General features: G+C 42.9%; 1 protein-coding gene across 1 annotated transcript in view; it reads right to left on the minus strand.

Annotated features, from left to right (window-relative positions):
* Sv2c (synaptic vesicle glycoprotein 2c) overlaps window positions 1-21,476 on the minus strand; it is a 195,538-nt gene that overhangs the window by 127,463 nt on the left and 46,599 nt on the right. The window contains exon 2 of the mRNA NM_031593.2: window positions 18,722-19,402. Within this exon, the coding sequence (NP_113781.1) occupies window positions 18,722-19,301 (580 nt within the window). The 5' untranslated portion in view covers window positions 19,302-19,402. The remainder of the gene's footprint in view (window positions 1-18,721; window positions 19,403-21,476) is intronic.

The raw sequence follows: 21,476 nt of genomic DNA on the forward strand, positions 1-21,476 counted from the left end.
AAATGGTTCTTTGGAGTAAATCCCATCTATATTATCAGGAAATCAGCAGTTCAGTTCACAGTTCAACAGCAGCAGATAGGTCCATTTGCAAACCTGGCACGGATACACCAGCCGTCCAGTTCAGTAATGACGGTCGGGATAGCAGCAGTGGTGGCACTAGTTAGCAGGAACAGCCAGGCCTCAGCCACATCGGCAGAGTCAGCAGGAGGGATTTGGAACAGTAGGGACACCAAGAGACGTTCTCCGCTGTGCGGGTCTCAGTGAAGTGAAGATCCGTGGAGACAGGAAACCAATGGGCCCTCCATGGGTCTTGCCTCACCACATACCTTGCCTCAGCAGATGAACCTGTCTTAGCAAAACTCCATGTGAGTCTGTATCAGCTAAAGTCACTCTGCCAATCTGCCTGAGTCCTCAGAAGCAGCAAGAAGCCACAACATAACAAACATATCACCAGAGTCCTTTGGTGCCTTCCTGTCCATGGTGTCCAGACAAATGAAGCTCAGTTATGCAATGCAAGGTGGACCAATATATGCATGTTGTTAGCGAAGAACCCTTCATCACGTGCCCTTTCACATACTTGCTTTACCAGAACTTTACCTTTCACCTGTGTCTGCTTCAGGAAAACACTCCTTCACCTGTTTGCCCTAGCAAAACACCATCTGACATAACCAACTTTCCAAAGAACCCTTAAGTTCCCACTTCTCCTCTCCATGACCTCTGTATCAGTGCCTGCCCTGCTTCAGTTCCTGTCCTGGTTTCCTTTGATGATGAGCAGTATATTTTAGTGTAAACCCTTTCCTCCCTAATTTTCTTTTGGTCATGGTGTTTTATTGAAGCAATAGAAACCCTAAGACACTTGCTATGGTCACAGAGTGAAATGTAGCATATCATGAAGTCAAGAACTCAGTTCACAAAAGTGAACTTCCCAGTGTTTGATGGTAGGGTCCCTATGCTAAAATCAAGACACATAACTCAAATCTGACTGGCTTCTCCTCCCTTGTTTAAGTTATCCTTATTTTTCTATTGTGCATATTGTAAAGTCTTCCCCACTCGAGCAACAACCCTAACTTTCACCACTCTTGGTCTTGAGACCATTTGAAACAAGGCAGTTTCCCAATGAATTTCTAAAAAGTATAAAGGAGTTGGAGTAAAATGACTCTTTGTACGTCTAGACAAGTCACTTGAAGGAGACATGGCACTTTAAAAAGTCATTCTCAGCCTAGTAAGAGCACCAGTGGAAGGGGAAGCCCTTGGTCCCACCAAGACTGAACCCCCAGTGAATGTGATTGTTGGGGGGAGGGCGGTAATGGGGGGAGGATGGGGAGGGGAACACCCATATAGAAGGGGAGGGGTTAGGGGGATGTTGGCCTGGAAACCAGGAAAGGGAATAACAGTTGAAATGTAAATAAGAAATATCCAAGTTAATAAAGATGGAGGGGAAAAAAGTCATTCTCCTGTGACTTGAATACTTTAGGGAAGAAAACAGTTTTAACTTTGACTTGGTACTGAGATGGGTAAGACCGTCCCCATGTCTGATGAAAAGAGGTCATATATGGGAGATACACAGTGTGTCCCTGAATCGTCCTTGTTAGATAGACCAGGAAGCACCCATTGGATGTAGTTGTGGGCTCCTGTTTTCTGAGATAGGTGGGTAGGGCACGAGGGAAGACACACCCTAAACAGGGAAAGCACTGGCCCATGGGATAGAAATTCTAAAAACAATTAGAGTTAACATGTTCATCTCCATAAGGAATCCAGTTGGAGTTGTCAAAATGATTAAACTGAATTATAATCTGCACTATTTCTTCCATTCCATGAACATAATGTTTTTCTACTTCTGATCATATAAAAGGGGAAAAAAGAGACAAGAAATAAACATCAGCACCCCTTTTCTCTGCTTCTCCATCTGCCCAGATGTGAGAAACCACTCCTTGAGGAAGCCTTGGTTCTTGACACTAAAGTCAATTACTTGTGACATCACTCACAATTATTAGAATAGTGACAGCATGTGGTGGATTGCATAGGAATGCCCTCCATAGACTCATGTGTTTGAATGTTTGCCCCATAGGGAGTGACACTATTAGGAAATGTGGCCATGTTGGAGTAGGTGTGGCCTTGTAGTAGGAAGTATGTCATTGTAGGGGCGGGCTTTTAGGTCTTCTATGCTCAAATCATAGCCAGTATGAGACACAGTCTCCTTTTGCTGCCTGTAGATCCAGATGTAGAACTCTCAGCAACTTCTCCAGCATTATACCTGACTACAATCTGCCACACTTCCCACCATGATGCTAATAGGCTAAACCCCTGAAACAGTAAGCCAGCCCCAGTGAAATATTTTCCTTTATGGTGTGTCTTCACAGTCATAAAATCCTAACTAAGACACAGTTTTAGAACATTTACCAAGCACTCAAAGGGACAATTTATACCACAGCCAAAGTCTGAGCATTGCTTCAGTTTTAAGAACATCATTATCTGACAGTGTCCTCTCCCATCACCATGGCAATAAGATTTTTTTTGTACCTTTGGTATTACAGTAATCTCATTAATGTACTGGCTTAGAAGACTTATTACTCTGAAGATGTGATACATAGGCTGCATCTAATAGAACTGAGAAACGACTTGAATTTCAAGTCGGAGAACTTGTGATAAGAGCCCAACCCTTTCTTGTTTCTTTTATGGATTTTGTATAGTCATTAAAATGTTGCTAATCAGGGAGGAAGAGATGGCTCAGCTGTTAAGAGCACTTGATGCTTTTCTAGTGGACTCTGAGTCCAGTTCCCAGCACCCATACTGGGCGACTCACAATAGCTTGTAAGTCCAACTCCAGGGGAGCCGAAGCCCGCCTTTGGCCTCTGTGGGTACCTGTGCACAAGAGGCACACAGACACATAGATAAAATAAGTCTTAGAATGCCACTGATCATTTTACTTGGATCTCTTACAGTTTCTAGACTGATGATGTTGGAATAATTCGTTGAAATTTTGAACAAGAAAAAAAATAACAATTTTAGAATTCCATAGGACTTTTAGGATATGAATTCTACAAAAATTTTAGAGTTAGCATGTTAATCTCTATAAGGCATACAGCTGGAATTTTCATAATGATTAAACTGAAATTTTTAGACCGCTGCCACCTGAACCATATTATTGTCCAGTCCAGGGACATAATGCTTTTCTATTTATTTATGGCTTCAATTTCAGTAACCATTTTCAGTTCCCCAAATGTAATTTTTTCCTAAGAATTTTATTGATTTTGATGCTATTATGAATAAGAATCATTTCTTAATTTTAATTCATTTTAGGTCATTAAAATAATGGGGGAAAAAAGGGGGCTGGAGAGATGGCTCAGTGGTTAAGAGCACTGACTGCTCTTCCAGAGGTCCTGAGTTCAAGTCCCAGCAACCACATGGTGGCTCACAACCATCTGTTATGAGATCTGATGCCCTCTTCTGGTGTGTCTGAAGTCAACTACAGTGTACTTATAATAAATAAATAAATCTTAACAATATAACGGTCATACAATTGATTTTTGATTCTGTATTGATAAGATAATATCTTTCCAAAGACCTCATGGTAGCCATGATGAGGTAAGCTATTGTACTAGCAGAACATTACTGCAGTCATGGCATAAGGGTAAAGGTGGTTATGTGGGGATAGAGGCAGGGACTGGACAAACTAAGAAATGTCAATAGACATTAGAAGCTAGTAGAGGCCAGGAGAGAGTCTCAAGGGGACTTCTAGAGATGTTGGACTCCTCTCTCTCTCTCTCTCTCTCTCTCTCTCTCTCTCTCGCATGCACACGCATACACACATGCATGCATGCACTCACACACCCATAGCTAGGAAAAAACAGTTTTCATTGACTTAATCACCTAGTGGGTGGGACTTCGTTACAACAGTCTCAGGAAACCAGGATGCTGCTAAACTTGCTCATTGATTTTCAGAGTTTTATAGTGGAGTCCTGAAGGTATGATATAAACGAGCTCATGTCATACCTCCTCTTCCATGTGCCAGGCCCGGGCAATCCTGTGCCACGGTGAAATTGCTACATAATTACATACATGTTAACATTGCCAGTTTTATGAAATACTGTATGACCTGTAACAGACTTGGTTGTTTCAATGTGGAAAAACCACTGAAAGAAGAAAGTAGCGAATGGCCCGGCTGATTATGTTATGTTACTTGGTCTCCTATTCAGAGTCTAGGTGTGATCATAGGCACAGGAGTACTAGATAATGAATATGAATATGGAAATTTCCCTTTGTAGAGGAGGAATGATTTTTTTTTTTTTAGCTATTCCAGTCCCTGGTATAATTACATTATTAGAAATGGTAACCAAAGCAAATATATACCAAAGTACTTTATAACAAAATTTAAAACAGACTTATTTCCTTCTCCTCGGAAAACATATGTACAAGTAACATTATAATTAAACAAGTTATATTTAGGAACACACACACACACACACACACACACACACACACAAGCGCGCACGCGTGCACGCATACACACACAACGGAAAAGAGACCATTCTTGTTTTGGTTTGTTTGTTTTTGCTTTTTTTTTTTTTTTGACAGGGTTTCTCTGTGTAGCCTTGGGGTATCCTGGAACTCAATCTGTAGATTAGGGTGGGCTGGAACGCAGAGGTTTCCCCTGCCTCTCCCTCCTGGTAGATATTAAAAGCTTGCATGCAAGCTGGAGGCCATGCATTTGAAAGAGAGCAAGGAGGGGTATATGGCAGGATTTAGAGGAGGAAATTGAATCTGATGTGTGCCCCATGCTCCCGCCCCCACCCTCTCAGCCCCCCACCTCCCATACCCCGCCAGCATAGAATTCTCACCACTGCTGCCACTTCCGCACCGGAAGTCCACACCAGCCTCAAGCATCTCCTTCTTCCTTTATGCTTTCTTATGTTTATTTCCAGGCAGCTGAGGCTTTTCCTCCTTTCAACCCACTCATCTGACGACTTTCCCCCCTCTTTCCTGAAAAACCTTGACTAATGATCCATCCTACCCCACAAGGTCCTCTGCTCTCTTGCCTTTAACATGTCATCCAATCTTGTGGGCTGTTTTACCTCTGTCCTGACTTCTCCTCAATGCCCACCTGGAGTGTTTGAATAGGTAGACTTCTGTGTGTTTGAATGTTTAGCCCTGAGGGAGTGATACTGTTAGGAGGTGTGGCCTAGTTGGAATAGGTGTGGCTTTGTTGGAGGAAGTGCGTCACTGGGGGCATGGACTTTGAGGTCCTGTGCTTAAGCTCCGCCTACTGCGGAAGAGACCTTCTGTTGGCATCCTGCAGAAGCCAGACTCCTGCTGCTGCCTGTGGATAAAGATGTAGAACTCTCTCTCAGCTCTTCCAGCACTGTGTCTGCCTGGGTGCTGCCATGCTTCCTACCTTGATGATAATGGACTGAACTTCTGAAACACTAAGCCAGCACCAATTAAATCTTGTCCTTTATACAAGTTGTCTTGGTCATGGTGTTTCTTCATAGCAATAGAAACCCAAATTAAGAAACCATCTCGAGGGCTGTTTCTCTAGGCAGCCTCAGTATTGGCTTCTGAACGCTTCCTGGATGGTTTCTTTTGAACATTGTGGTTGATATCTCAAATATAATGGAAAATTTCTGGCCACCACTTATCTGTTAGGCTCTATTATGTATTAAGGGTCATCCGTAGGAAGATATTGTTAGATATTCACAGTTCTTGCCCATATTTTCCTGTATGCAAGTTCCCCCTCCTCTTACCACCTCAACCGAGTTGTGGTATGAGAGGAGCTGGATGTGAAGTCCTACCCCTAGCTGAAGAGTTATTGGAAGTTGATTGCTTCTGGGAGGCAGAATATCATATGGAGTCTGCAATCAGCATGCCTGTGTGCCCTTTCTCTGTCTGCTGCCTCTAGCCTCATTTCTTTCTTTCTTTTTTTTTTTTCTGTTACTCTTGTGGTACCTGGCACCATTTTTTTTTTAAATTAGCTTCTCAATCATCATCTGGAAAGAAAACATTCTGAGCAACATCATTAAAAACAGCTCTGATAAAGCACGGTCACTACTACGTGTCATAAAGCAGGTACAAGCTATTTTACATCCACAGAGGTATGATACAGTACTGTACTAGAGGATACAATTTAAAAGGCATTATTTGAGACTTGATTCTACTTTTCCAGCAGAGGGCCCAAAGGATGGTGTGACACAGCTTTGTAAAGAAACATACTCTAGACAGGATTTCCTTTCACTAGTGGCACAGTTCTAAGGATTCATTCTCTCCATGAATGTCAGCTAAAACCGTTATTAAAAAAATGAAATATCCCTAGAACAAAACCCTATAACCACCGGATTCACATGAAGATGACTTAGTGGAGACAAGCTGGACCTCACCTTACCAACAAGCTATCAAATCTGTTATGTTTAAACAGTGAGACCTCCAAGGAAGGAGATGCTAAGTAGTGCTTCAAAGCTTCGGACCACAATCAAACACAGCATCCTTTTCAACAGAAGCAGAAGCTCATCTGAATATGCTCAAGGATGCTGACATCAACATTTAATCATCTGCTCACTCATCCAGGAAGAAGGGGAGATCAGTTACTACTGTACTTTATTGTGTTCAACCAAATCACCATGTTACAAAAATAGCAAGCTGCCATAATAAAAAATAAGGCTCCTCTATCCAGCACCAGATAGCATCATTTTACTTTCAAGCCTAGAAATTGCACACTTGTATATAAACCAACCGAAGATGAGGATTGAGAGTTCATCTTGGTGGATTTTTCCTTTGATGAATATGAAGTGTCCTTCCTTATCTTTTTTGATGACTTTTAATTGAAAGTTGATTTTATTTGATATTAGAATGGCTACTCCAGCTTGCTTCTTCTGACCATTTGCTTGGAAAGTTGTTTTCCAGCCTTTCACTCTGAGGTAGTGTCTGTCTTTGTCTCTGAGGTGTGTTTCCTGTAGGCAGCAGAATGCAGGGTCCTCATTGCGTATCCAGTTTGTTAATCTATGTCTTTTTATTGGGGAGTTGAGGCCATTGATGTTGAGAGATATTAAGGAATAGTGATTATTGCTTCCTGTTATATTCATATTTGGATGTGAGGTTATGTTTGTGTGCTTTTCTTCTCTTTGTTTTGTTGCCAAGATGATTAGTTTCTTGCTTCTTCTAGGGTATAGCTTGCCTCCTTATGTTGGGCTTTACCATTTATTATCCTTTGTAGTGCTGGATTTGTAGAAAGATATTGTGTAAATTTGGTTTTGTCATGTAATATCTTGGTTTCTCCATCTATGTTAATTGAGAGTTTTGCAGGATACAGTAACCTGGGCTGGCATTTGTGTTCTCTTAGGGTCTGTATGACATCTGTCCAGGATCTTCTGGCCTTCATAGTTTCTGGCGAAAAGTCTGGTGTGATTCTGATAGGTCTGCCTTTATATGTTACTTGACCTTTTTCCCTTACTGCTTTTAATATTCTTTCTTTATTTTGTGCGTTTGGTGTTTTGACAATTATGTGACGGGAGGTGTTTCTTTTCTGGTCCAATCTATTTGGAGTTCTGTAGGCTTCTTGTATGCCTATGGGTATCTCTTTTTTTAGGTTAGGGAAGTTTTCTTCTATGATTTTGTTGAAGATATTTACTGGTCCTTTGAGCTGGGAGTCTTCACTCTCTTCTATACCTATTATCCTTAGGTTTGATCTTCTCATTGAGTCCTGGATTTCCTGTATGTTTTGGACCAGTAGCTTTTTCTGCTTTACATTATCTTTGACAGTTGAGTCAATGATTTCTATGGAATCTTCTGCTCCCGAGATTCTCTCTTCCATCTCTTGTATTCTGTTGGTGAAGCTTGTATCTACAGCTCCTTGTCTTTTCTTTTGATTTTCTATGTCCAGGGTTGTTTCCATGTGTTCTTTCTTGATTGCTTCTATTTCCATTTTTAATTCCTTCAACTGTTTGATTGTGTTTTCCTGGAATTCTTTCAGGGATTTTTGCGATTCCTCTCTGTAGGCTTCTACTTGTTCTCTAAGGGAGTTCTTTATGTCTTTCTTGAAGTCCTCCAGCATCATGATCAAATATGATTTTGAAACTAGATCTTGCTCTTCTGGTGTGTTTGGATATTCCGTGTTTGCTTTGGTGGGAGAATTGGGCTCTGATGATGCCATGTAGTCTTGGTTTCTGTTGCTTGGGTTCCTGCGCTTGCCTCTCGCCATCAGATTATCTCTAGTGTTACTTTTTTCTGCTATTTCTGACCGTGGCTAGACTGTCCTATAAGCCTGTGTGTCAGGAGTGCTGTAGACCTGTTTTCCTGTTTTCTTTCAGCCAGTTATGGGGACAGAGTGTTCTGCTTTCGGGCGTGTAGTTTTTCCTCTCTACAGGTCTTCAGCTGTTCCTGTGGGCCTGTGTCTTGAGTTCACCAGGCAGGTTTCTTGCAGGGGAAAAGTTGGTCCTACCTGCGGTTCCAAGGCTCAAGTTTGCTCGTGGGGTACTGCCTAAGTCCTCTCCGCGGCGGCAGCAACCGGGAAGATCTGCGCCGCTCTTTCCGGGAGCCTCCGTGCACCAGGGTTCCAGATGGCGTTTGGTGTTTTCCTCTGGCGTCTGGATGTCCACAGAGTGCAGTCTCTTCTGGTTTCCCAGGCGTGTCCGCCTCTCTGAAGGTTTAGCTCTCCCTCCCACGGGATTTGGGTGCAGAGAACTGTTTATTCGGTCTGTTTCCTTCAGGTTCCGGCGGTGTCTCAGGCAAAGGGGTCCTGCCGCTCCCGGGCCCTCCCCTACGGGAACCCAGAGGCCTTATACAGTTGCCTCTTGGGCCAGGGATGTGGGCAGGGGTGGGCAGTTTTGGTGGTCTCCTCCACTCTGCAGCCTCAGGAGTGCCCACCTGATCAGGCGGTGAGGTCTCTCTCCCACGGGGTTTGGGAGCAGAGAGCTGCTGCGGGCCGGGATCCCTAGCCTCATTTCTGTATCCCACACTGTACTCAGAATCCAAGCCAAGTTCAAATACTGTGCTTTTCTGAGGCCTTTCTTTAATCCATTCTTACTCAGATGGATGAATGTCTGTCCTGGTTCCTGTGACTTGTGTTCAGAGTTTGTCCCTGGCTGGTCTTGGCATGTCATCTGATGGACTATAAAGCCTTGCACAGACTTATGAGGAACGTGGTGAGCAGATGGACTGACCCTTGCTGGTGTCATTCCTGTGTGAGGAATGTTGTTCTGACAGGTAGATTTCATATGGACATTGCTAACTGAACTTCTACCCGTATCACAACTTTTTCTTTTTAGATCTGTAATATTGGTTCTTTGAGGATTTTGTACAATGAACTGGATTTTGACTGTATCCATCTGTCTTCCTGCTCCTCCCAAATCCACAAACCCTCCCCGCCAACTCCTCTCCTTTTTTTTTTTTAAACTCACTAATTTCCAGTTGTGTTGACGTTGTACTCATGGATGTGTGTTCTTCAACATGGTAGAGCTACCAACAGCAACACTCTGAAAGCCACTCTGTCTCCCAGAAGGGATCCATTTCCGAGAGCTCCTTAGCTTGGGGTAGGACTTCATGCCCATCTCCTCTCACACCACATAAGCAGGAAATAGACATAATAAAATGGATGAAGGGCACTGGTTACCCACACCTGCCTCTCACGTGTGATCTACCTCCCGGCGGGCATGTGTGTTTATGTGACGTTGTCCCTCACAGCCAGACTTTGTTTTGTTCCAGTGAGCGTCGTGATTCATACAGTTTTCAAACAGCTAGTCTGACACAGTTGTACCCTTCCTATTTCTGACCTAACTATGTTCTCCCGAGAAAACAAAATTACTCAGAGAAAATTCGTTACCTTCCATGGAGTTCGATAGGCAGGGCAGCGTGATCTGAAGGAATCCTACTCTAATCGTATCACCATGACGCTGACACTGAGAAGCTATTCCCACAAAGTCCAAGTCACACCGGGCCCTGCACACTGGAACCCACGCTAGGATTTGCACCTGTAAATGTGGTTAGAGGTGTGAGATTTCCCACACTGTGAAGGAAAGGATATAGCTACTATCTATTAGGGCAAAATTGTATATCCTTCAGCTGTCGACATTGGCTGAGAGAAAACCCCACCTTTCCTGAAATGGTTTGTAGCTCCCTTTGTCTGTGTTCATTACTGTATGCTGGTAGGTAAGGCCAGCATCTCCACCTGTACTGCTATTTCCCAGATCTTCAATACCCAAGCCTGCACATCAAAATAATCCCCTCCCTCCCAGGCCTTGCATAGGCTCTTATGTCTTAGAATGGCTGGTCTAGATGAGTTTTAAAATTCACATTTGAATAAGAACAGTACAATGAGATGTGGTAAGACTCACATACCGAATTCCGATGCGCTGATTCCTAAACTCTGGCATTGGGGGTGACTCCAATAAAGTGAGGCGAGGGAATCAGTGAGGTGTATGGTAATACCAGGCTCGTAGACGGTAAGGTCAGCTCCAGTCTCTCTATGCTCCCTTTGCCAACACAGGCAGTAGTAATGCCACCCAGGGAAATTTGAATGCCAGATGATCAAACGATGAATTTTTTTTTAGTATCAGTATGTCCCAAATATCACACATGACAGTCTTATGGACAAAAAAATTCCCACTATTATTTCTGTCCTAACTTTAACTGGGTGAGAGTTCAAATTTATCTGAACTCTAACTACCCCTTTGCTAGAGTATCTGGAGAGCTGTAATGAGTCTAAATAGAGAGGAACACAGTGGGCATGTCGGGAACATAGCACAGAGAGGAATGGCTTAAGGCTATTCCTAAGAGTTCACGCAGCCTGTATACTAACTAGCCATGGATAGGATGCGACAAAATATGGACCCTGTCCTTCTGCCTACCAGGAATATCAGAACATAAATGGCAAGTAGGCTGTGGGGACGAGAGTCTCCATGGCAAGGAGAGAGCCCAGAAGATAAAAGAGCAGCCATAGACAATGAATAAAGAAGCTAAAATGTCGAAGCCTTAAATCTACTTTGTATCAGTTCCAAACTCTTAAGTCATTTTTTTTCCCTGACCATAGGAAAAAATTAAGCTGCTCATGTAAGGCTTTTAACTGAGGCATAGTTATTAGTCTTATTTGAGACCATAATGGACCAACAAGTCAAAGCGCCAGCATTCTTAGCCCACTTGGACCATGTCTGGCATTGATCTTCACGCATCTCCCGTGTGTGTCGTGACGTCCTGGCTGGAGAGTGGAGCTCGCACGCACTAGCTGTTTGCTTTTATCAACAGATCTAATTATTCAGCTCCTTACACCACAGCACAGAACATCAAAGGATGAAACCAGGCACGGTTCAGATGGCAGCACTGGGAGAGAGAGGACACAGAGGCGAAGTGTAGCACAGAAGCTGCGCTGAGTAATCAGGGTGTGTTCTTATTTGTGTGTTGGTTTTGTATTGTGTGAACATTTCTGGAAACAAAAACGTACCATGTTAGCTACTGCTGGGAGGCAATTCTGACCTCACAAAGCTGTGCCCCACCCTAAGGGGTTTTTATTCGTTTTTTTGCTTTTGCTTTTCCAAGGCCTTTAGAAAGTAAGTAAATCACCATTGATTTCCATAGTTCTAGCGAAAGAGCTTTGGCTCTAAGAGCTTAATTTATCACACACGCCCCCTCCCCCATCATGCACCCAAAAAAAAAAAAAAAAAACAAAAACAAAAACAAAAAAAACAAAAAAACCTGACCCAAACCTAATTTAGCAAAAATTTCCACCAGCAAGTGACATTTATGATTATTTGACACCACATAAACTAATAATTAACCACAGGATGTTTGAGGTTGTATGTTAGCCCCCTTCTGGCTTTTAAGAAACACATTTCATCTGCAACCAAATTCTTCCCTCAAATGCTTCCTAGGGAGGGGAACCAAAGTTCTGGCGCACTCATGAGATGTCAGATGGTAAAACCGGGGCCCTGAATTATCCAGGAATTGCTTAGGAGACACTGCAAGTGGAGGCATCACTGACTAAGAGCAGAGCTCATTCGTACCCTGAATTCTGGGAAGCTTCTGGCAACAGGCTGAGAAAGAAAGAAGCTGTCCCCATCCTCATCTGTGCAGGGCCGATCATCAGTTCCACCATGCCCCTGAACACAGGAAACAAATGACTCTAGGTAAGACCTCTCTCTCTCTCTCTCTCTCTCTCTCTCTCTCTCTCTCTCTCTCCCTCCCTCCCTCCCTCCCTCTCCGTGTGTGTGTGTGTGTGTGTGTGTGTGTGTATTATTTATGTGATGTGTTAAATTTTCCCATTTTTAATTGTTTCTATGGGATGGCACTGGGGCATGAGCCCAGGTGCTCAAGCATGCTCACATGGGTTCTAGTAGCCATCTATATTCTTACCCTATTCTTTTGTTTAGTTTGTTGTTTGGTTGGTTTGATTTTTGTTTTTGAGACGGTCTATGTTGCCCAGGCTGCCTTTGAATCCAGATTCTCTTGTTTTGGCTTACCAAATGCTCAGTCTAAGCTGAGGAAAGATAGTAGATCACTCCTAACTGAAGATGGATCTACCATAGGGTTTACATTCCCAGTGTTGTACAGTGGAGTGTAGGGCATCCTAGTAGACCTTCTGTGGGATAGAGGACATCCCCAGTGGTGTGCAGCCATTATCATTCTCCTTTCTAAAGCCTTTGCATCAATTGCACATCGCCAGATGTTTTAAGAATGTGGCCTGATGCTTCGTCTACTTTCTGTCCTATCAGATCAATTGGATGAAGGAGTGCTTCGGGGCTACTTTGGTCTAGCTCTTTTCTGGTGTCAGAAACATTTCTCCTCAGGAGAATGCAAAGGGCTGGAGGATATAAGACCAAGGACTATACTGGAGAGAGATAGTTTAATCTTATTTTCTTGTTTGGCAATAAGGAATCCAAATAAGATTTTGCTAGTGTAGGCGTACAGGCTGTACTTCATGAGCTAATAATTTTAAAATCAATTAAGATTGAGGTGACAGCCAGGAGGCTGAACAGAGCCAGAGGTCACATTCACAACAGATAAAAGCCCATCAAAGATACTGAAGTAGACATGGAGAACAGAGAGACCATCCCCTCAGGGGGCACAGCTGTGGATCCCCAAATACAGCAAATACTTTAAGGGTATACAACTCAAAAATCAAATTTCAGAGCACACCCAAGGTTCCAAAGAATCAAAAATTTGGAATAAGCTTGAAAGAGAAGAACACTCTGCATCATTCTTCATTATTGGCTTGCACACCCAGTCTACACAGCAACAATGGGGTTTTACATGTCCTACCAACAACGGCACAGGGTAAGCCATTGTTAACAGTTATATAGAGATTTTTCTCATTTAAGACTTCCAGTTCGATCTAGTGTTCTTACTCCTGACATAAAGATATCAAAACTGAGGAATGAAATTGTTTAACTTACTTGTCAATCATCCTACATCAGTAAAGTAGATTTTCCCATATCCATCTGACTTTTTAAGCCTCTCATCTAATTCACTTCTCATACTGATGCCGGAGTAGCTTCCCAAAGCTGTGATCTAACAGTCTATTCTTGCTTGCTTCAGGATAAAAGCAATTCCTTTTCTTGATGTTAAGGTCTTTCACAGTACACCAGTAGCTTGACCTCAGTCAGCTCTGGAACTACCACCACCTCTCAGTTAAACAAAACTCCCAGTGAATGCCTCACAGGGTCCATGTTCACTAACATTATCTTTCCAGAGCAACACTCTTCTTAACTGCCCAGGGAGCTAGCTCATCATCATCTTTCAAATCCCTGCTCAGATGTTACTGTCTAGATGAGTTTTTGTAAGTTCTCAAAGGCAGACCCAATGATGCTATGCTCTGAGAGACTACAGTATTATACTCACCATCATAGAGAGAAGTGTACTAAAATCCACCTCATTACAAATTACACTGGAGAAAAAAGTCCCCAAATGGCAAAGATCAGAAAATGTTCCTCAAAATACTCCTCAAAGTACCTTGCAATGCACTTCATTCATGGCAGGTGCTCAATTAATGTCTTTTGAATGGGATGTCCTTGCTACTTCCATTTTTAAAAAAAATACTTTTCTGGGCTGGAGAGATGGCTCAGTGATTGAGAGCACTGGCTTCTTTTCCACAGGGCCTAAGTTTGGTTCCTAGCACCCACATTAGGGTATCTCGCAACTGTCTGTTAACCTCAGTCCCAGGGAATCTGACAGCCTCTTCCTGACTCTTCAGGCACTGTGTTCACACGTACATAGTAACACCCTCAAATACATAGAATGCTTTCAATGTTAATTTTTCTTTCTTTTTGACAGTCTTACACATGTATACAATGTGCAATAGTTATATTAGTCCTCATTGCCTTCTTTTACCCTCCCCTTCTTTCCCTATAAACCCCATTTTCCTCCTAATTAGCCTCCCTCTGGTTATTCCCTCCTTCAGCAACCATTAGCAGCCAATAGTGCCTCAAGGAGGGGTGAATCTCACGGACACCTCCGCTGTCTCTGACGGAAGGGTGAAGGGCCTGATCCATGGCTGCTGTGTATTCATGATGGCCGTGGCCACGCTTCATCTGAGGGGGTAGCATCCCAGGCCATTCTTCCCCATTGCCTCCAGTTCTTAAATTCTGTCCTCTCCCTCTTCTAAGATGTTCCCTGATCCTTGGGAGGAGGGCATTTCCATTTTCTTGAACACCATTTACTTCTTATTTTCCAGTATCATGGTTCTTTTCCAATGATGCTTTTAAAAACCTATGTCCTCAAATTTACCTCTGAACATAACAATTAGGGATCGTCATTGCAGTTTGCCTTGAAAAAGTCAAGGCACCACAGACTGGATGTCTAATCACTAAATGTCTCCATCTTAGTTATCAAGTCCATCTTTGAGCTTTCCAACAATTCTGTACCAGTCGTGGATGACCATGCTCCACTTATTTTTGGAACTCTAAACATGAATGCAGTTGAACTAATCATGTGACGTTCTCTGCTTCACCGGGAGGATGTAAGAAGTAGTAAGACTATGGGTGAGAAGTCAGCCCCACTGATGAGGAGGGCAAGGAAGGGCAGCCAGCACGATGCTTGTTCTTTTGTCAAAGGACTGGAGCTGGGGCATGGCTGCACTTCTCATTACCCTGCTTGCTCACTAGCCTTAGGATAGGAACTAAGCAGTCACAGCCCTACAGGAGCCCTTCAGCAGCATTTGCTCTGAGCCAGAGCAGTGAGGAGGATGTATGGCTGATGTCTGAGAGGAGCCTGTCCTGAAGGCAAGGGCAGCAAATCTAAGATCTGTGCTCCTGTCCCTACATGTTTAACCCTGTTCACCGTGTTCGTACAAAGTCCTTTGCAGCAGCCAGCAAATCAAGTTCCAGACTTCAAGGCTGGTTTCAGTCTTTGCTATAAGACTAAGCATTATTTTCAGAGAGTCATCGTTGCCCTGGTGAAGGCCACTGGCGCTGACACCTTAAATGGAATGGCTTCCAACTCTTTGGTACTTCATTCACAATAGAAAAATAACACCCTGACATTTCAATCCTTCCCGAAGGCCCCAAAGTGAGACTGCAGAAGATAGGAATTCTCCTTCCTGCTAAAAGCTGCGTTGCATGTTTTCTAGTCTGACAATTTCCCGGTATCCTGCTTTCCTTCCATTGGACAATTCCCCAACCTCCTCCATACAAATGGACAAGCCTTGCTGACCACCTCTGGACTAACACTCATTTTCTTATTACTCCTTTACACAGGATCCCGACCCTTAACGTTTGTCCTGTCTTCCTTTCGGCCATAGATGCTTGCTTCCTTGTCCTGGGAATCTGCAGACATGCCTAATCCTTTTTCTAGACCCTAATTTCTCAGGGTGGATATTCTCTCTCATTCTCTCTCTTTCTCTTTTTCTCTCTCTCTCTTTATCACTCTCCATTTTCTCCTATACCCCTGGTGATGGTATACTTTGCATACTGTAAATGCTTTAAAAATTGACTTTAGCAACAGGGGGTGAATTACCTCAAAAGGAAAACATTTATCCCCTGAAGAAACAACTCATTAGATAAATAAATATTTACTCTCTCTTCTTCCAGTCCAATTAACAATGTTATCTGTGCACACAGGCAAATGTACACATTTTGCCCTAGTTATCCTAAGTCAATCGTTTGGCAGACACAAAGACAGGCTCAACCCCACAAATAATTAAAACACAAACTGGGTCACATTTTGTTCCTGGTTTTCCTTGAGAAAACTGGTGTGTGCTTAGTAGCAAATAAAAATTTATTTTGCAAACCCATATACACAAAAATACCACCAAGCATGGGTCATGGGTCTTCCTTTTCTGATTTTGATCCCACTGCTATGACTTAGTGTGGTAATTATATTACAAAGCCATTATCCGATGAAATGAGAATGGCAAAACAATTTAAATGCTTGTCTAAAGAGACTCTGTTAGAATGCAATTATGAGTGAAATTACAATGGCAAAATAATTGAAATGCAAGTCTGGAAGGCAGAGTCGTAAAACCATTAAAACGCCTGTGTTAGAGACTCACACCCTTGAGTAAAACCAAGTCCTCCTGGGGACACCGTATTAATTCACTAAAGCAGGCAACATTCATAGACAGATAGATCAATCCAGGTTCCTCTTTCCCTGCAATGTTATCTACACTTTTCAATGCCACCTGCAGATGTGTCTCGTTACCAGGTGCTGGCTTCTGTGATAGACTGATAAGGAAATATTATGCAATGCTATGTTCCTATCCAGCGCCATGAAGGCTGTGGAAGAAAGGCCAGCCTGGACTAGGCTTATCTGTGAACTCTCCAATATAAACACTTGTGTCATAGATTGAGAAGGGTTTCTTTCCAAATACAAGCCTGCAATGGTTAGCTACCAATGTGGATACAATTCTAAAGATCTGACTTTATACATTCTACTGATACATTCCCTTATCAAAGTATCCAAAGTTCTTGGACAACCAGGCTTACACTGATACACTTGCTCACCAAAGGAAAAGAAAATCAACAAAGGAAAAACACAGTGTCAGATACAAGTGATCTGCTGAAATAATCAATTTGATTATTTATAGCTAAGCTTTCTCCCCTGAAGCATGGTGATGTCTGCATTTTGAGGGTTGAACACACACAAATCTATCAGCAAAAATGTGCAAGGTATTCCCCCAACTTTCACCCCGTGGCCCCTCACAATCTGCTTTTATGAATTTGGTTCTTTCATTCACACAGGAAGAAGCAAATACCTACAGAGAGAGAAGCTAGCTTAAAGAATAAAAGGCTTTAAAGGAATCAAACAGTGCTGATCCTTATCTCCTTTGTGATTATCTCTTGTGCTTCCAGAATGTTGGGAACAGCATCTAATCACATACATTTCTTTGCATCAATGATTATTATATTATTTAACAAACTATACCACAAAACAAAAATTATATGCTTTCTGTTTCCCAAGCTTAGTTTAAAGATGTCTCTGGAAATGTAGACACTAGTCTAATTTCTTTAATAGACTCTGAAGCATGTAAGGATTTTCATTCCGACAAACATATTTTTGAGGCATAATTTGTAAGAGGAATTTTAAAACTCTTCTGACTTAATGTATCAGGGAGTTGACATGGATCCTAAAACTGTGTGTATTTCTCCACTTATCTCAAGAGTATTAACTACAGTTCCAAAAGAATAAGAACATTGGGTGCATGGTGAGCTGGGTATAAAAGTCATAGCAGATGTCTAGACTACCTACAGAAGACATGTTGCAACATATAGATTGAATTATTAATAAAATTTGAAATAGATTTTAAAAATCATATTAATGAATGAAGTTTGTCCAACTTAGGTACAAACCCTGAAAACAAAGTTATAATCACCTACAGAAAATTATTATGTATAAAGCTAATTGGGGAAAAATAAGCAAATATTCTTGTGGATCACAGGGCACATTAGATGTAATATTAGAAACCAACATTTACCACTTTTATAGAATATACCTCTATTTAGCAAGTGGGTTTCCTATAGAGGTCCAGGAAATGAACTCAGGGTCCTGCACATGTTTGTTAAGGGCTCTACCACTGTGCTACATCCCCATTACTTTGATATCAGTAAAGGAGACACCATTGTAAGTCTATTCTACCAAGCACCCACATGACATATAATAAGAATGTGCTGCTTCTCCAAAGGCTATATCCATAATGGGGACCCAAAGACTGCATTGCTAGCTATGTCATAGTTATCTCTGTAGATTTTAGTGATAAAAATGAAATTTGCCTATCATATATCAATACACTTCCCATTAAATGTCAGATGACTTTTCCTAGAGTAAGTTAAAATGCATTTCTCTAACTTACCTTTAAAAATGCACATAACTAGGTGATAATGATGATGAATACATGAAACATGAAGAAATTATCCAAAAAGTTAGTTACGGAACCCAAGTGATTCCATGAAGGTCTCACTGTGCAATTCTTCTCCTTCTCTTGTAGTTATTTTTCATTTAAAAAATGCTGGGAAAAGGCAATTCTCTAAATCAGTGACTCTCAACCTTCCTAATATAGCTGTGACCCCTTAATACAGTTCCTCATGTTGTAGTGCCCCCCAATCATGCTACTTTTCATTGCTACTTCATAACTGTAATTTTGTAAATATCCGATATGCAGGATATCTGATATACGACTCCTGTGAAAGGATCTTTTATTCCCAAAGGGAGCATTACCCATAGGTCAAGAACTGCTGCTCTGAATGAAAGTTATTTATTCTGTGCTCCGTAAATAAAGCATTTCAGAGTTGCTTCACTGACATAAGGCACTCACCTAGCCATCCAGATCCTGAATTCGGTATGCATAGGTCTGTCTCTGCACTGGGTAACACAAAGCCCACCACAAACACCTCCACGCCGTCTGCCATGAGAGCCATGCCCAGGACGAAGAAAAGGGCCCACTGGAAACGGCCATGGCCACACTCTTGGATTATCAGCTCATACTGCTGGGCGAGCTCCTCCTCATCAGCCCTCCTCTCTGACTCCAGCTCTCTGCGGTCCTTGTACTCATCTCCTTTGGGTTGTCCTACAGACACTATGCTGTCCTTCCCTTGGTTCGTGCTGGGGATGCCCTGGTATTCCCCTTCATAGATCTCGTCTTCTTCATCGTGACCCTCAGTGGCTTCACTTGAGCCTTCATCATCATTGGCCTCCCCACTGTAGGTTTCTCCAGGTGGGTAGTAGTCATCATCATCATCTTCATCCTGGAATCGGCTGTAGGACCGCTGGGTGTATTCATCCTGGGCCCGGTCCACTGCCTGGTTCACCTTCTTCACTGTTTGCTTCTTCACCTCTTTGGCAATGTCCTTGGCGCCCTTCATCAGTGAAGTCCTATCCTTGTAGGAGTCTTCCATTTTATCTCGGCCGATGGGCAAGGCACAGCAGGGAAGAGTCCACGGAGTGTGTTCAGCAGCTTGGCTGCAACAGCATCATCCACTCACAGTTCAGAATAGAGCTGCACAAGAAGAACCAGGAGAGATGCACATTAGTCCTTCCCCTGTGTTTTCTGCCTTCTAGCTCGTGGGCTCTTCTCACTATCCCACATATCTTCATAGAATGAAGATCATGTGCTGTGCACCTTTGGTTCCCCCACCACACACAGGCCCGCGCGCGCGCGCACACACACACACACACACTCACACACACTCACACACACTCACATACACACACACACACTCACACACACACTCACATACACACACACTTACACATACACACACACACTCACATACACACATACACATACACACACACACTCACACACACTCACACACACACACACTCTCACACACATTCACACACACTCACATACACACACACTCACATACACATACACACACTCACACACTCACATACACACACACTCACACACACACTCACATACACACACATACACATACACACACATACACACACACTCACACACAGACACTCACACACACACACTCACATACACACACACTCACATACACATACACACACTCACACACTCACATACACACACTCACATACACACACACTCACACACACACTCACACACACACTCACATACACACACACTCACATACACACACTCACATACACACACACTCACATACACACACTCACATACACACACACTCACATACACACACTCACATAACACACACTCACATACACACACATACACACACACTCACACACACACTCACATACACACACATACACACACACTCACACACATACACACACATACACACACACTCACACACAGACACTCACACACACACTCACACACACACACTCACATACACACACACTCACATACACATACACACACTCACATACACACACACTCACATACACACACTCACATACACACACTCACATACACACACACTCACATACACACACTCACATACACACACTCACATACACACACACTCACATACACACACACTCACACACACACTCACATACACACACTCACATAACACACACTCACACACACTCACATACACACACACACTCACATAACACACACTCACATACACACATACACACACTCACACACACACACTCACACACACATACACACACACTCACACACACACTCACATACACACACACACTCACATACACTCACATACACACACACTCACACACACACTCACATACACACACACTCACATACACACACATATACACACGCACACACACACACACACACACACAAGCACTGATTGCCTGGAGTAGCTAGCTAAGGTTGTAACTTTAGTTTTTCTTTTTTAAAAAAAATGTTCTTAGGATAATGTTACTCAGGTGTTCTACTGAGAGTGAGGCTAACTACCTTATAGCCTTTAAAATACAAACATCGTGTCTCAAAAGGCTCCCCAGCAGACTCAATGATCATCAAAGAAGAGGGAGCGGAAAGATTTTAGAGCCAGAGGTGACGGATGAGGATAAGCAAACAGGTTTCCAGTGCAAGAGGACAGTCACACATGGGAAATCACAGTGGCTGTGACAGCATACTCATGACCCGGCACGGAGACATGGGAGGTGGGCAGGAAGTCCCACTCCTAGCTGAGGGGCTATTGGCCACTAATAGCTGCTAGGAGAAGCCGGGTCAATTTTCTTTAAGGTTATCATCTTTGGTTGGTCAACCACACTCCAGGACATGTCTTACACTCCAGTGCTTGGGCAACACAAACAGGATTCAGAGCAGGTGAGGTTCTGACTTTTTTTTAAAGGAGGGGCACACTCTTTTGGGTGGGTAGGGAGGTGGGGGTGGATCTGAAAGGAATTGAGGGAAGAGGAATGATTGTGATTCTGGTCAAAATAAATCTTAAGAAGTGCTTCGAGAATTAAAAAATATATATATTTAAACAGCTGTAAGGATATACCTCGGCTCACAAGCCACACAGACACACAGACTCACAGAGCATGTGCGTACACTCTGTGAAGGCACCGTGGAAACGTGCTGGATGAAACCAGAACCCCTCCTACCCCAAGCTCATTGCCTCGCACTGAACCGCTCTTTGCTCAGTTCT

Source organism: Rattus norvegicus, chromosome 2 (assembly GCF_036323735.1).
Source record: "Rattus norvegicus strain BN/NHsdMcwi chromosome 2, GRCr8, whole genome shotgun sequence".
Lineage (NCBI taxonomy): Eukaryota > Metazoa > Chordata > Mammalia > Rodentia > Muridae > Rattus > Rattus norvegicus.